This window comes from Salarias fasciatus, chromosome 2, assembly GCF_902148845.1.
Source record: "Salarias fasciatus chromosome 2, fSalaFa1.1, whole genome shotgun sequence".
In the NCBI taxonomy this organism is placed as follows: Eukaryota; Metazoa; Chordata; class Actinopteri; order Blenniiformes; family Blenniidae; genus Salarias; species Salarias fasciatus.
The window spans coordinates 6,570,891-6,585,323 of record NC_043746.1 but is presented as its reverse complement, the minus strand read 5'-3'; the positions used below and the strand labels follow the sequence as shown (position 1 = coordinate 6,585,323).

The following is a 14,433-nucleotide window of genomic DNA, read 5'->3' as shown; positions in this document are numbered from 1 at the left end:
CTGCTCACCACCACCACCACCACCACCATCATCCTCCTCATCATCATCATCATCACCATCATCCTCATCATCACCATCCAAACCACAAGCAGCACAAGCAATAAGAATCGAATGCAATGAAAGCACTCAGTGTTACCTTTCATCCAGTCCAACACTTGCTTTGGGGTCCATTTACTTATAGGTTCCATAACCAAAGCCATGGTGTCACAGTCTCTCCGAGGTGAACGGCTCAGGACTCAATGCGGGCGACATAAAACGACTTGTGTCGGTCACATCTGGAATGACAGAGCAGGCGGATCAATTTGAGGAAAGAATGAAGAGCTCGTCAGGTTTATTCTCTCCATCAGAGCATGGCCGCCTGCAGAAACGGTGAGCGGGATGCGGTGGTGCAATCCACGCGCGCACACAGACACGCACACTCTCTCTCCCTCCCTCCCTCCCTCCCTCCTCTTGTTCCCTCACTCTCTCTCTCTCTCTCGCTCTCACTCGCTCTCTCTCTCTCTCTCTCTCTCTCTCTCTCTCTCTCTTTCTCGTGCCTTCCCGCCAGCAGCCCGCGCGCTGTGAGAAGTGGATTCGGTGGGCGCGAGGGGATGGAGCGACCCCTCCCCTCTCCTCTTCCTCCCCCCGCCCGCCTCGCTGCAGCATCACCAGGGCCACCACTCATAATACAGACCAGGGAATGGTGCAACGCACACCATATAGGGAGGATCTCTCCCCACCTCCCTCCCTCCTGCCTTACACACATGCATGCTTACAGAGGGAAGGAGGGGGCAAGAAAAAAAAAACTTTCATCAATCTTACAGAGTGTAGCATTGTCGTTACAATTAATTAGAATTACACTGCAGCAGAAAGGATTTGATTGTTTTTCTGTGATTGATTTTTTTTTTTCACGTGGTGTTTTGGCGTCTGCACGCTGACAGGTTGTGTCACATCACAAGGCGAGGTGTCAGCTGCTCTTTCTAAGTTCACCATCAATGGATCAGCTCGTCAGGCTCCGCTGGGTTAAACCGTGAGGGACAGCGCCCCCTGCTGCCCACCTGGGACACAGGTGACGTCATGGCTTCAAGCAGAACTGCCCTTCTCCACACACACACCACACACACACACACACACACACACACACGCTCCACCACCACCCAGATGAACCTCGCTCTCTGGGGGGTGGGGGGGTCACTTAGGTGGTACAAATGTACTCCCACCAGCCACATCTTCTGCTGAACCTGTACAGTCTGATTTCAACGAATCTCCGCGTTTCAAAATTAAAGTGAAAAGAAGTGGAGGTGCATTCAGCCGGAAAGAAGACAATGTCCTGGACAAAACGCCAGTTCATCACAGGCCAGATACAGTCTGCAACACCTATAGTCAGGGTGTAATATGAGTAAAAACCAACGGGGGGAGGTGTTTAATAAAAGACTGGGGGTTTCTTTTCTCACTCTGAAATATATCTTTCTTTGCAAGACATGTTGAGAAAAAAGAGGGAGTACAGGTTACTATTACATTATTTGCTTGAAAGACTAAAAGACAAAGAGAAATTTAGAAAATAGCTATTTAAAGAAAAATGTTGTATACATATATATATAATATGACAATGAATGTAACATGTATAGTTGCGACCTCCACAGGGCCTTATATTCACACTCAAATAAAAAAGACCTTCTTCTTAAACTGCTAGAATAAATCTTGTGTTGAACAGATCACATGAATAGTGAATATCAACAGTGTGAGCTTATCTCCTTCATTCAGGCTAAATAAAAAAAATAAAACTTATTTAGTTGCACATCAGTTCCAAATAAATGTAAAAGTTTATTTTTGTTTTTCACTGGAAATGAAAGCATTCATTTGGAAAACTGTTTATCATTAATGCTGTGGCTGTTTAAAGTGTTTTTGGATGCATGAAAAATGATGGTTTAAAACTGTAACCCAGTAAAATGTATTCTGTGTCTGGTACTATTTCATGTAAGTGTTCCTATTCTGAGCGGAGTTTCCCTTGTTCTCCCTGCATCTGGGTGAGTTTTCTCCAAATACTATGGCTTCCATCCACAGAATATCACAAAAACATGGCAGTTTAGTAGATTTACATGGGGAAAAAAATGCAATCAGAGCATGGATCCATCCTGCTTTGTATCAAATGTTCAGGTTGCTGCTAGCAGTGTCACGTGTGGAGGATGTTCCTTTGGGAAGAGTTTGAACACCGCGGCCTACCAGAGTATCGTTACTGACCGTGCACGTCCATCCTTTGAAGACTACAGTGCACCGTCGTCTGATAGCTTCTCTCACAAAAATAACAAATGAGTTTGCGAAGCTCCAACCATCTCAAACATCTTTTATTGAACAGTGTGATGAGTTCACTGGACCAAGCAGCCAAATGTATGATGATGGTTTGTGAAAGTGGACCCAAATCTCAGAGAAATACTTTTAGCACCTTGTTTAATACACGAGAAAAAACAGTGAAGTCAGTTCTGATAGTGCAAGACTGACCAATCTGCTACTAGCAAGGTGTACCTAATGTCTTTGTCATTATCTGTAGTGATCAATCCAACCCTCTTGTCCAATGACCGTGAGAATCGGTCCCCTACAGTCCGAGTTCAATTGAGGCAAGTGTAGAGGATGGATCATTACCTGTTTTAGAGACACCTCCTTCCTCATATGGCACCAGAACAGAAAGTTTCGATGGTTAAACAAAAGCTTTAATGCTGCAAAACGGATTCACGGGCTTCAGAACAAATGTGAATCTTACAAAACATGAGATCCACCATGAAATGAGACGTCTTGAATCTACAACAAGCAGCCAATAAGCTTCATTGCTTGTTTCATTCAGGTTCACAGTGGAAAAACTGAGGTTGGTGCAATAAATCCTCTCATGAATGATCCTAAGATGGCAATGATCTTCAGCTGCACAAACAAGAAACTTCCACTGAGAAAAATTTTACAAAATTAAAAATGTAAGTTTCACAAATAATTTGAACATATTTGGGAACTATCAATTGGCACAACTTCTAATACTCACTTTATTTAATCATCAAAATATAAAATGCATGCATGTTGGTTCATATTACACAATTAGTCTTTTTATATTTATTTAATTAGATCCTATATCAATTGCTGTCATTTTCAGAAATTCTTGTGGTAGACTGTTTAATTTATCATACACCATACACATCATAATTTATACACACCTTGTACCAGACACACTTTGTATCATAGTAAATTTGCCTGCACAAAAATTATATATATTAAATTAATAATAATATATAACTAAAGAATTAAAGACTGACCTAACTAGAATAAATTGTTTCCATATGCAGTGTGCATTGACACTGTGCAAGCTCAAAAGTTTACATTTGAAAGACAATTCAGAGATATTGTGCAATAAAGCAATTTAAATGGACTAACAGCCCAAATTATTCCTTAACAGGTCAGAGATCAGAGGTCAGAAACACAAAAAACAGCAAACTATTCTGCTTTCAAAACCGCTGGTGGGGCAAAAATGGCCCAACAGCTAGTGTGCGTTCGGGTACTAGAAAAGGCACTGTTAAATGGGAAAAAAATAAATAATAAAGAAATAAATAAATAAAGACATTAGTCTGAAATATTTAAGTGGTTCTCTTAATGAGGAATCACATTAATGAGGAATCACATCGTCTCTGCACTCAACATAATCATCACACATTTTTCTGATGCAGCTTTAATAGTAAACCAAGTTCATTTGAAACAAGTTCTGCAAGGTTTACAATGAAAATACAGAAATCTGTAAGGATACTTTCACGATCTGAATGACTAGAACTAAATGACATGCAACTTTGTTCTTTGATGGTGAAAAATCTGTTGAGTCATGAGATCAAGAACGAGGCTTGTCTCTAAATATCTGAGTGGTATTTATGCAGCCTGTAGTAAAATGTATTTCTCCTCCAGCTGCACACACACACACACATACATACACACACACACACACACACACACACAGACACACACACGCATCATCCCAGAGGGAAGTTGGGCTAACATGTCTTGAGCAGTTGGCACATTGAGATGATGAGGAAACAGATTATTTCCCCCCATGCTTCCATGTCTGTGACCTCCTCCTCCAGCTCCCACTGAACAAAGTCAATGGTGGGCGGGACCACTGCTCAGTTTTCAGCCCCGTGCCGAATGTCACAGCCATGATCTCGCGCTCCCATTGGCTCCTGTCTGCGGACACGTCACAATCATGATTAGAATTGATGATCGGACGTTCTGATTTCATTGTCTAGCAAAGGGGGACTGCTGGAGAAATCTGCTGAATTTGAACGTCCGTCTGATTTTAACATCAAATATGGTAGGTGGGGAGGTGGTTTCACTTTCCGCTGCGGCTGCAGCCCGGTGCCGCTCCTCTCGTGTCCGCTGGAAGCCCCGGGGCAGCCGGATTAGATCCGCTCCGGGGTCGGGAAATCACAGATTTGAGGGGAAAAGTTTAGCTGCGGCTATCCACTGGGAGAGCTATGCTAACGCTAGCTAGCTAGCTCCGTGGCCATGGCCGCTCGGGCCTGCGGGCTCACGCAGGCTGCGATGTGGCGGCGCCGCTCCTCTGTCCGGTTTGTTTACCGCGCGGCTCTCCGCCAGCAACTTATATCCGTGCTAAGCGGGAGACATGCCCACAGTTTGATCGCTATTTCTCTCCGTAATGTGTCCGTGTCGAGCGCAGCCATGCGCAGTCAGCCAGCCAAAATAAAGCCGCTGCCTGCTCATTGGTTCCCCTATGTGGAGATGTGTTTACTAAAGCAGCAGATCTGCTTTAAAGTCACACTTTAATCCATCTGTCTGCTGCTCCTGGAGCTCCCAGGAAAACAGATCTGCCTCAAAACTTCATCGTTTATCACATCATTAACAATCCTGCACGCGTGAGGCGTTTAAAGACCCCCAAACTTCAGGTTTCCGCTGCTTTGAATTGTGCATAAAACCTGAAAACATGTAAAAATAAAAAGTGCATTTTTAAATTAGCCGAGCACAGTGAAGTCAGACAAGTCATTATATTTTTGATAGTGCTTCAGAACAAGTAGCATGATCATTATTAACGAAACATTTCCAAGTTGTTGTTATGGAGTAGATCTGTGAACCGTGACACACACAGCACTGTTCATTAGTAATAACTACCTCTGGTATATTTTCAATCACTACCAGCTTCATTTAGAAAGGTGAAATAATGTTATTATCCTGTTTTTATATTGCCTTTGTAATTTAGTTTTGTATTCCTTTGCTACTGTTTTTGTTATTGTCCACTTGCTGCTAAAACCATGAAAGTTTCCTCATTTTGGGACAAACAAAGGAATATCTTATCTTAGCCTAGTTGGATAATTAAGTCAGGCGTAAACAATCAATCTTTTTAAGATGCCCTTCTTATTGGCAAACTTAGTATGTAACAAAAGAAAAAAGTATTGAAGCACTGGATGTAGGTGATGGTTCATTACATTGGTTACATTTGGCTTTTCTAAAAATATCTTAACACCATCATGGTGGAAAACACCGAAGAAAATAAATCAAAACTTTATTGTTTTCACTTCAAAATGTTGTTAAGTTGGTGTTTAACCCTCTTTGGGATGGCACCCTGAAGTGATTAGCCTTGACTTTTTTTTTTAAATTGTTTAGTGGATTAATGTTTTTCTTTTTTTGGTGGCTTTTTGTATTTAAGGACCCGACTTATCCACTGTTGGTACATTGCTCTCTTTTTAACAACATTCTATTTCCACATTGTCAGTTCCACACAAAAAAAATGTTCTGTAGGTAAACTGGACGACATAGCCAAGCTGTAATTTCCTTTTCATATTTCTCACAGGTTTGAGCTTTATTCTCTTTTTACAGAGCGTGATGGGTGGATTTGTGTTCTTTTTCTCTGTCAGTTGTTATCTTGTTCATCTTTTTTTCTCTTTTAACCGACGGGGACTAATCAGGTTTTACCACATTGTTTTGTAGTTTGTCTTTCTGACTGACAGAGTCCCAGCAAACGATTTGCCCTCTGTAATCTAATGTGTCAGAATGACGGGCAGCCCTTCGTATTTTCTGTCACTATTACAAAAAAGAAAAAAAAAAGAATTCAGAGAATGGCATTTGGCGTAATAGTCTCTAAACGGCTTCAGTAATTGAGCATTTCACGAGGAAGGCTAGACTTTGTACTTTGGCTTGGGTGTAGTGAATTTAAATGCTTTATTTCTCCGAGAAGTCATAAAACATTTGTGAGTGTTCAATTTTAAAAGTCAACATATGAGGTCAGGCTTAGGTGGAGACTATTGCTCAGCTTTAAGGTTAAAGGATTCTTTGAGCAAGTTTTACTTTAACTTTTTATATGATACAATGTAACAGTGTTTTATTTCCACCATAGAAACAATGAAGGCAGAAAACAGTTAATTGGATCGAAAGGTACTTTGAAGATTTATAAAAATGAACAATATTTACATAGGTCTGCTGTTTCAAAGAGGGTTTTAAAATTGAGAATAGGTCTTCGCTTAAAGCTGATCAGATAGATAGATAGATAGATGAAGGGAAATTCAAGGTGTCCAGCAGCTCACAAAATAATAATAATAATAATAACAGGAATTCATAGTTAAAACTGTGACAAAATTTAAAAAAAAAACAAAAGTGTTGAGCAGTGTTTCTTTATCATCTCCATCCATATTTTGATTTGACAAAAGATTGCAGTGACGCCGAACTCTGTCAGACCCCATGTTGGGAACCAGTGCTTGGAGCAGCAGTGGCAGCATCCTAATAGTTGGTATCAAATTGTATTTTTACATGAAATGTCAAGATGCATCTCTTGATCCTTGTGAGTGCCTCTCTGAGAGCATACTGTTCACCGCAGCCTCACTCTGCCTCCTGTAAGAAGCCTGCTTTGCTCTCTCCTCAGCCACGTTACCCAGCAGTGTGCCCGGCACCCTGAGACGAGATGAGCACAATCAAAAGAATGCTAACCTAGAAGTATGGAGGTTTAGCTGTGATCCGCATGGCTGCCCCGTTCCCCTCCAGTAGCAGAATGGATGCGTGGCCACAGAGGCGTGGCCTGCAGACTGTGAGTACATCCAGAGTTGTGTTATGAGTTAAACGGGATCAGAATCCTGATAAATAGAAATCCAGTGCATGTGAGGCTGCTGCAGCTGTAATCAGACTGAGACAGATCGAGCATCATGAAGTTATATGTTGCAGCTTAATTGACAGCTGCAGTTTTCCTCCTGACGCTCATCATCTCCTCTAATCTGTGTCTTCTGATTGGTACTTAATGTGCTGAATGTTTTTGCGCGTCAGGCTCTTCATCATTCTGATTGTCTCTCAGATGAACCTGCGTTCGGTGTTTACGGCCGAGCAGCAGAGGATCCTGGAACGTTACTATGAGAATGGGATGACCAATCAAAGCAAGGCTTGCTTCCAGCTAATACTGCAGTGCGCTCAGGAGGCCAAACTGGACTTCAGCGTTGTCCGGGTAGGCCTATAAAGTGATAAAGTGTGTGTGTGTGTGTGTGCGTGTATGAGGGAAGTAAGGTTCTTTGCTCTGGCTGTGTGTGTGGTTTGGTCATTCTAACGGTGCGTTGTCTGTTGCTGTGGTGAGTTATCATCCTCAGCCGTCTGGGTTCTGTGTTCCAACGTCTCGCTGAATGATTCTGAACTTATTGCTCCTTTCCCGGCAGACATGGGTTGGCAACAAACGGCGTAAACTGGCCTCCAGAGTCGACCAGAACGGAGGCGTGTCTCATTCCCTGTCGAGCCACGGATTAGCCGGGGGGCTGCTCTCCAATCACACATTAGCTGGAGGCGCTCTGTCCAATCACAGCCTAGCGGTGGGGGGGCTGCTTCCTGCCGAAATGGCCGCAGCGCGCAACCTCCAGAATCGTGTACACCTTCTTCCTCCATCCTCGTCCTTCCCCTCGTTCTCCTCGGCATCCTCCTCTCCTTCGTCCTCCTCTCCCCTCAGCAGCAGTAGCATCAACAATAACAATAATGATGTGATCCTGACCGGAATTTACTCCCTGAACTCCGTCCCTCGCTCCCGACCTCGACCCGCGGCGCCGACGTCTCAGTCGGACTCCGAGCTCTCCGCACACACTTCCTCCTCTCTGATCAACCAGGTGCTGCAGAGCAGGAGCGGCTCCACCTCCTCACCCGTCCACTCCAAGCTGGCATCCCTCGCTCAGACCCTCCCCTCCCTCACCTCTGCCTCAGGGCCTTTAGTCTACACTGCAGTCAGGAAGGGCGCTGTGTCCCTGGGGGAGGCGGGGATCAGTGCAGGAGCAGCGATCGTACCTCACAGCTGGGCTAGACAGTACGGTACCGCGCAGCCGCACCCCTGGTCCTCTGCTTCAAAACCCCAGGCCCAGCTCCAGCCCAGACCTCACTCCAACCCCCAACCTCAGCCGCCTGCTCCACAGAAGAATCGGGCCCCCGCCGCTGCCCAGAACTCGGGCCCCTCCTCCGAGCAGACCCCTCGAATTCAGCAGGTCTTCACCTTGACTGAAAGGGGCGAGGCGGACCGACTCAGGCCGGCGGCGGCATCCCCCGCGAGAAACCAGGAGCCTCGCAGGAGGGCGCCTCCCCCTCCGGACGGCGGTCACAACTTCTCCATCGCCATGGAAACTGGAGATGAAGAAGATGAGTGGCAAAGGGAGGAGGAGCTGGCAAACCTGGCTGCTCAGACACACCTCCACAGGGAGCAGGTGTCGCCCGGCCCGGCCAGGGCCGAAGCCTCTGCGGTGAGAGGAAGCCACACACCTCCAACCAACAGCTCCAGACCCTCGCTGCGGCACAACAACGCAACTCTTCAGGGCAGCTACTCAGTCACAGCACAGACCTCACTCCAGGCGGAGTCCAGCTCACAGGTGGGCCGGCCTCTCCTGTTGACGAAAACACGACACGCCGCATGTCCGTGTTCAATCTGAATACATTTACATCTGGTTTTCATAGCTGTCTGCATTCTGATTTGATTATCAGCAGGACCGCTTGGTATGGCATACATCATATCAAGGAAAAATGACTAAAAGTCAACACTTGTCAAACAGTGTTAGTGAGAACTGAAGATCTGCATTTTAGCAACAACAAAAAACCTCTAGCACATTTACATGTGTTTAAAATTGAGTCCAAGGATGACTGTGATTCAGCAGAACAAATGCCAAAGAACACAGACAGCAACATCACGTTTAACTAATATTGTGATCCTGCCATGCCTCATGTCAGAATCGATTTTTTTAATCAATTGCAGGAACCTCAAGTGCACTCTTGGCTTCTGTTCTCGTCCCAGTTTGGTGTGCATGTCCTCATTCATGTGTAACCACGTAGACGACAGATTCTTTGTGCAGTTCACACTCTAACCCAATGCCAGCCAGCAAACTGTCACATGCTGTAAAACTCAACTGCAATCCATTGTGTATATATTTAAATTTTGAGCTGATAGTATCCCAGTGTTCCTCCGTTTTTCCTGTTGATATTGTATATCTGTTTACGCCTTCATGTCATTATTTATGGCTTTGCTCTCTGCTTTCTTATTAGTCTGTCACTTTGCTGCTGTGACGTTGTAAATTTCCCCCTGTGGGACTAATAAAGGCTTTTCAATCAAATTCAGTTCGATCAGATGACCCTCACCTTGACATTGAATCCATCCCATACAGACTAGGAGAAGAGCAGCTCATGCTGCGGCGGCTTTGTGCTGCTCCTACAAAGAAAAATCTAATTCTGGATGTGATGAATGTAATGTGCATCTGATGTCAAACCTTTGACATTATTTAGAGTCTGTCTTTGTAAATGATCACATGCAGCCCTGTGATATACAGTGTGTTTACTGTGAATCCAATACTTTAAGTCAAACACTAACTTATTGCGACTCTGTGACTTGAAATGGATGGTGGTGCTCAGTATGAATTGTCTTTCTCTCTTCATGCAGACACCAGTTGGTGCGTCTGCTGCCCCCTGGCTTATCAGCAACTCCAGGAAGAGAACTGTAAGTGCTTTAATAAACCTTAAAATACCAGATTTGTGCACTTATCTTACATCCTGCATGCTGTCAGTGTCTTCATGCTCCAACACACAAAAATGGTGTTTGAACAAGGTGCTTCTCACTCAGCTGTGTTGAAGCGGGGACATGAGGGGGCACACCTGTGAGCGCTAACCGAGGTTTGTGTTTTCAGCTGCAGGATCGGACCCAGTTCAGTGATGGCGATCTCATCCAGCTGAAGCGCTACTGGGACCGAGGCATGACCAGCCTGGGCTCGGTGTGCAGGGAGAAGATCACTGCCGCAGCCGACCAGCTCAGTGTCGACACTGAAATAGTCAAGGTATCAAACCGCGCAAGCTTCCGATAGGAACCAATAGAAATGCTGTTGATTCTCCCGTTGTGAGGCCACTTGTTTTACGACGTGGATTCACTTGTGTGGACTCTTAAGAGCATCGAAGGAACGGGGTGAAACAACTTCTGTAGGTCATGGAAGTTTTTGAAGTTACTCCCGCAAAGTTGCATAAAAGTCGTGGAGCTATATATCAGAGCGACGGTGGGAATGCTGATGGACTAAATATAGAGCCCCAGTCCTGGCACGCACACACACACACACACACGACCCTCTGCCATCACACTCACAAGGATATTTAATGCCGGGAAGAAAAATCTCTACCTGTGCAGAGGGGATCATAATTTAGGACCATCTTAATGTGGGTGTAAGAATAAACTGACCATTCCTGACCTCTCCGCTGTGATTGATGTTCATATTAACGTTTTGGGTGAAATTTAATACGTGTGGTTTCAGGCAGGGAGCCAAGGCGGTATCCCACTGTGTGAAAATCACATGGTATTTTAGACTCGGCAAGGTTACTGTCGTTAAATTGGGAATTAATCAAGTTTAATCAATGCAGGCACAGGAAGAACATGCAATATCGACCCGCACTGGGTAGCAACACTTATTTAATCCCAGATCTTTCTCTAGATTCTAAACACCACAGCTCCAACGTGCTGCCCTCTGCATTATCACACATCTAAATGTCCTGTTCACAGACATGGATCAGTAACAGACGGAGGAAGTACCGTCTCATGGGGATTGAGATCCCCCCACCCAAAGGTGGGCCTGCTGTATTCACCACCTCCTCTCCAGGGAACGAGTCGCCGGTGGCCCTCAGCCCCGACGAGGAGCAGCTCAGATCGCCCGAGCTTGGAGACGACTCGAATGATGGAGGGTCTGTGTGCCTTTCTGAGGGTGAGGCTGCTGAAACGCTGCATGCATTAACCTTTTGTTAGGAAAAAAAAAAAAGTGTCTCAGCATTCATGCAGCATTGTCAAACCTAGATGGCACCATCGATTCACAACACAGAGACGGAGAGGACGGAACAGATGTGTCCGCTGCTGCTCCACTGGCCAACAATGTGGTAATGCATTATTTCTCTGAAACACTATTTCATCGATTTATTTAGAAACTAAATTATGCAATAAAGTAAACTAGAATAATCTGCATCGAGATCTGCAACAGTTCCCAATAAAAGGCAGTTTTACACATTATGATAAAACATACCTGTATTTTTAGAGGTGTAGAAGGATCTTAAGGGAGCAACACAACAGTAATGATCCTGCTCCTGTGACTGTTTTTTCTTCTGGATAATCCAGTTCATCAGTGTAGTTTGCTTCAGAAAATAAATAACTGTGTGGTATATTTAGTTGTCTTTAGCATAAATACAAGTTCCCCAGTGTTTTGTGTGATCACAGTTCATTTTAAATGAAGTCTGCTCCGCAGAAGGTTGAAGTGATCGATGAGGACGAAGACGTCGATGATGATGACGATGCTGATTTAGTGGCTTCGGACCTCGAGCAAATGCAGAACCTGCTTGAATTCAAGGTGAGCAGCGAGATGTGTTGGTCAGATGTTGTTCTGAAGCGGACCCGGCAGCTCAGGACGCCAACGAGATCCCGCCATTCCTTCTGTTTCAGCACGAGGAGGTGCAGTTCTTGGAGAACGAGCTAGAGAACCAAAAACAAAAATACCTGGAGCTTGCAGACTTCACAAAGCGCCTGCTCAGCGCTGTGAGGAATAACGACCTGGAGCGACAGCAGGTGCGCTCCTCAGACTCCACACTTACGCTGTTCCAGTTGAAGAAGGGATTTCCAGACGTCTAACCTGACGCGCTCCGCCTGTTTTTCAGGAACTCATGGCCAGTCTACCTCAGCCTTCAGACCAGGACTGGGACATGACTGTGGAGAGGGGGGCTCGTCCCGCCGCCGAGTCGGCGGAGGCCTCCCCCGTCCACGACTACTCCCAGACGAGCGGCGCAGATCCACTGCAGGCCCTCGACGAGGACGACGTCTCGCTGGTCGCCGTAAACAAGGATCGCACAATGGAAGTTACTGAGCCCTCTGCATCAGAGGAGCAGCTGCAAGACGCAGAACAAGAGTGACTATTTTACGGACATCACCTCACACACACACACACACGTTTTCACACTCCATGCAGGAGCAGGTTTCACATGTAAGAAGCTGAATGGCCTAACGACGACACAAACACTCTGGTAACCCTGTACTCCACGCCCAGTGCCTGTGGATTGAAGCTTCACTATGACTGTTGGGCTGACAGATGCCTTTTTTACTGCATATCATTCGCCTTGCTCTGGTCCAATCCAGAGAGAACAATAAAGACCTCTAACCTCTCTGTCTTTTCCATTTTTTCATCTGTTCTTCTTCGGAAAAAGATGCGATTGTAAGTAGGAAACCTTAAATTTTAGAAATATCTGTTTTTAACAGGGCAGTTTGAGATGAATTTAGCTTGTTCATGTATGTCAGAGAGATGATGACCATGTTGGGAGAAGCTGTGAGGATGCCAGGAGAGGAGAAACCGAAGGTCAGTGGATGTGGCGAGGGAGAACATGCAGGCCATTGTGAGGAAGGAGAAAGCAGAAGACAGAAGGAGTTGGAAGGAGATGATCCGTGTTGGCGACTGTCCATCCATTTTCTGTCCCGCTGCATTCAATTCAGGGTCGTAACGTGCTGGAGCCGATCCCACCGGACAGGCAGCAGTGGCGCCGGATGAAGCTTTCAGGAACATGGATTCTCTCCCACTCATCTTTTGTACACACCAGCATTAGTGGCTGAACCGGTGGATAAAGACGTTTCCTCTTGTTTCCATCTTCTTGTCCTTAAACATACTCTCACTTGTATTTAGGAAAATCCTCCTCCAGCTCGAGGACAATCCCAATCCCAACACATCCATCTGGACTGTTTCCTTTCCTGCTTTAGCCAATATAGTGATTTCAGGGCCTTTATATTCATCTCAGGATGGCTGTGGTTCAGGAGTGTTAGTGGTTAAATCTGGCCTCATCGCCACAGAGTTTCACAGAGTTCATCCTCCATTAGGAGAAACTTTAGATTTATTGAAACAACTGGACTCACGCATGTGGTTTCTTTGTTTTTTAGTGTAATTCCTTCCTTCTTTAACTGAAACAGCTGATTGCTGGTTCCTCACTGGTCGTAGTGATTCTCTGGATTCTGAGGAAACATGGATCACCTTCGGATTGAACGGTGGTTTGACCTCCATCAGGTAGAACATGTAAACTCCACACACAAAGGCGCATGTCATCAGCATTCCAACGTTTCTTTGACAATCAATTTCTAAAATAATGCTTCTGTGTATTCAGATGAGTTGCTGGCCAGTTTTGAGTAAGCATTACATTCAGTTCTAAAATGAACCTGTTGAGATTAATGTTTCATTAAAACCCCACTTATTTTATTTTAATCCCTTTGTTTTTTTACAAAATGTTTATTGCAAAATATTTTCTGAATCGGTCCTTGCTCGATATGAACACCTGTTGAAAAGTTACCTGCTGGACAAATATATGAAGTTTTTCTTCTTATTATTCTTATTTTTTTAACTACTTTTTACTTTAAGTAAAACTCTTCATGTTCCACAAGGAAGAATCCAGCTGTCCAATCATGGGCCGAACTCCACCTATTGAACAAGCCTGGCCTTCATCCTCAATCTGACACTCTACCTGTATTAAATGTGTACAAATTGAATTATTATCATCCACGAGCTGACAAATAATGATTCAACAAAATGTATAAATTCTCTATTACACAAGTATTTAGTTTATGATTTTTTCAGCATGAGTTTCAGAGACGTTGGTTCGGGCTGCTTTCCGTTGAGTCTGGTTGGTTTGGTGGGCTGGAAACTGTCAGTCAGATATGGTGACCCTGCCTGTTTGTGTTTCCATCCATCTCCTGCTTTGATCCCAGAAAAACTGTGTGAAAAGAGAAAACACCAATCACACACACACACACTGACATCCATCCGTCTTCTATTCTGTCTTCCTGTAGAGTCAATCCCAGTTTACTATGGGTGAGAGCAACACACACACACACACACACACACACACACACACACACACACACACACACACACACACACACACACACACACACACACACACAGAAAATTTAGGGTCACCACTTAACCT

General features: G+C 44.8%; 2 protein-coding genes across 6 annotated transcripts in view; one reads left to right on the top strand and one right to left on the bottom strand.

The window, feature by feature from the left end:
- LOC115396506 (connector enhancer of kinase suppressor of ras 2) overlaps nt 1-423 on the bottom strand; it is a 59,938-nt gene extending 59,515 nt beyond the window's left edge. For all 5 annotated transcript variants that reach the window (XM_030102399.1, XM_030102422.1, XM_030102406.1 and 2 more), the window contains exon 1: nt 137-423. In XM_030102399.1, the coding sequence (XP_029958259.1) occupies nt 137-200 (64 nt within the window). In that variant the 5' untranslated portion in view covers nt 201-423. The remainder of the gene's footprint in view (nt 1-136) is intronic.
- A 3,587-nt stretch (nt 424-4,010) lies between these two features.
- hdx (highly divergent homeobox) lies at nt 4,011-12,630 on the top strand. Its single transcript, XM_030112130.1, has 11 exons — nt 4,011-4,315; nt 6,875-7,036; nt 7,298-7,444; nt 7,650-8,834; nt 9,893-9,949; nt 10,137-10,283; nt 10,994-11,192; nt 11,282-11,361; nt 11,724-11,825; nt 11,918-12,040; nt 12,130-12,630. The coding sequence occupies exons 2-11, from the start codon at nt 6,971-6,973 to the stop codon at nt 12,379-12,381; spliced, it is 2,358 nt and encodes a 785-aa protein (XP_029967990.1). The 5' UTR covers nt 4,011-4,315; nt 6,875-6,970; the 3' UTR covers nt 12,382-12,630.
- The last annotated feature ends 1,803 nt before the right edge of the window (nt 12,631-14,433 follow it).

Coding starts and splice junctions, on each gene's coding strand:
- hdx (XM_030112130.1), top strand. CDS start 6,971: ATGGCTGCCCCGTTCCCCTCCAGTAGCAGAATGGATGCGTGGCCACAG. Junction 8,835..9,892: donor AGGCGGAGTCCAGCTCACAG/GTGGGCCGGCCT, acceptor CTCTTCATGCAG/ACACCAGTTGGTGCGTCTGC. Junction 11,826..11,917: donor AGAACCTGCTTGAATTCAAG/GTGAGCAGCGAG, acceptor CTTCTGTTTCAG/CACGAGGAGGTGCAGTTCTT.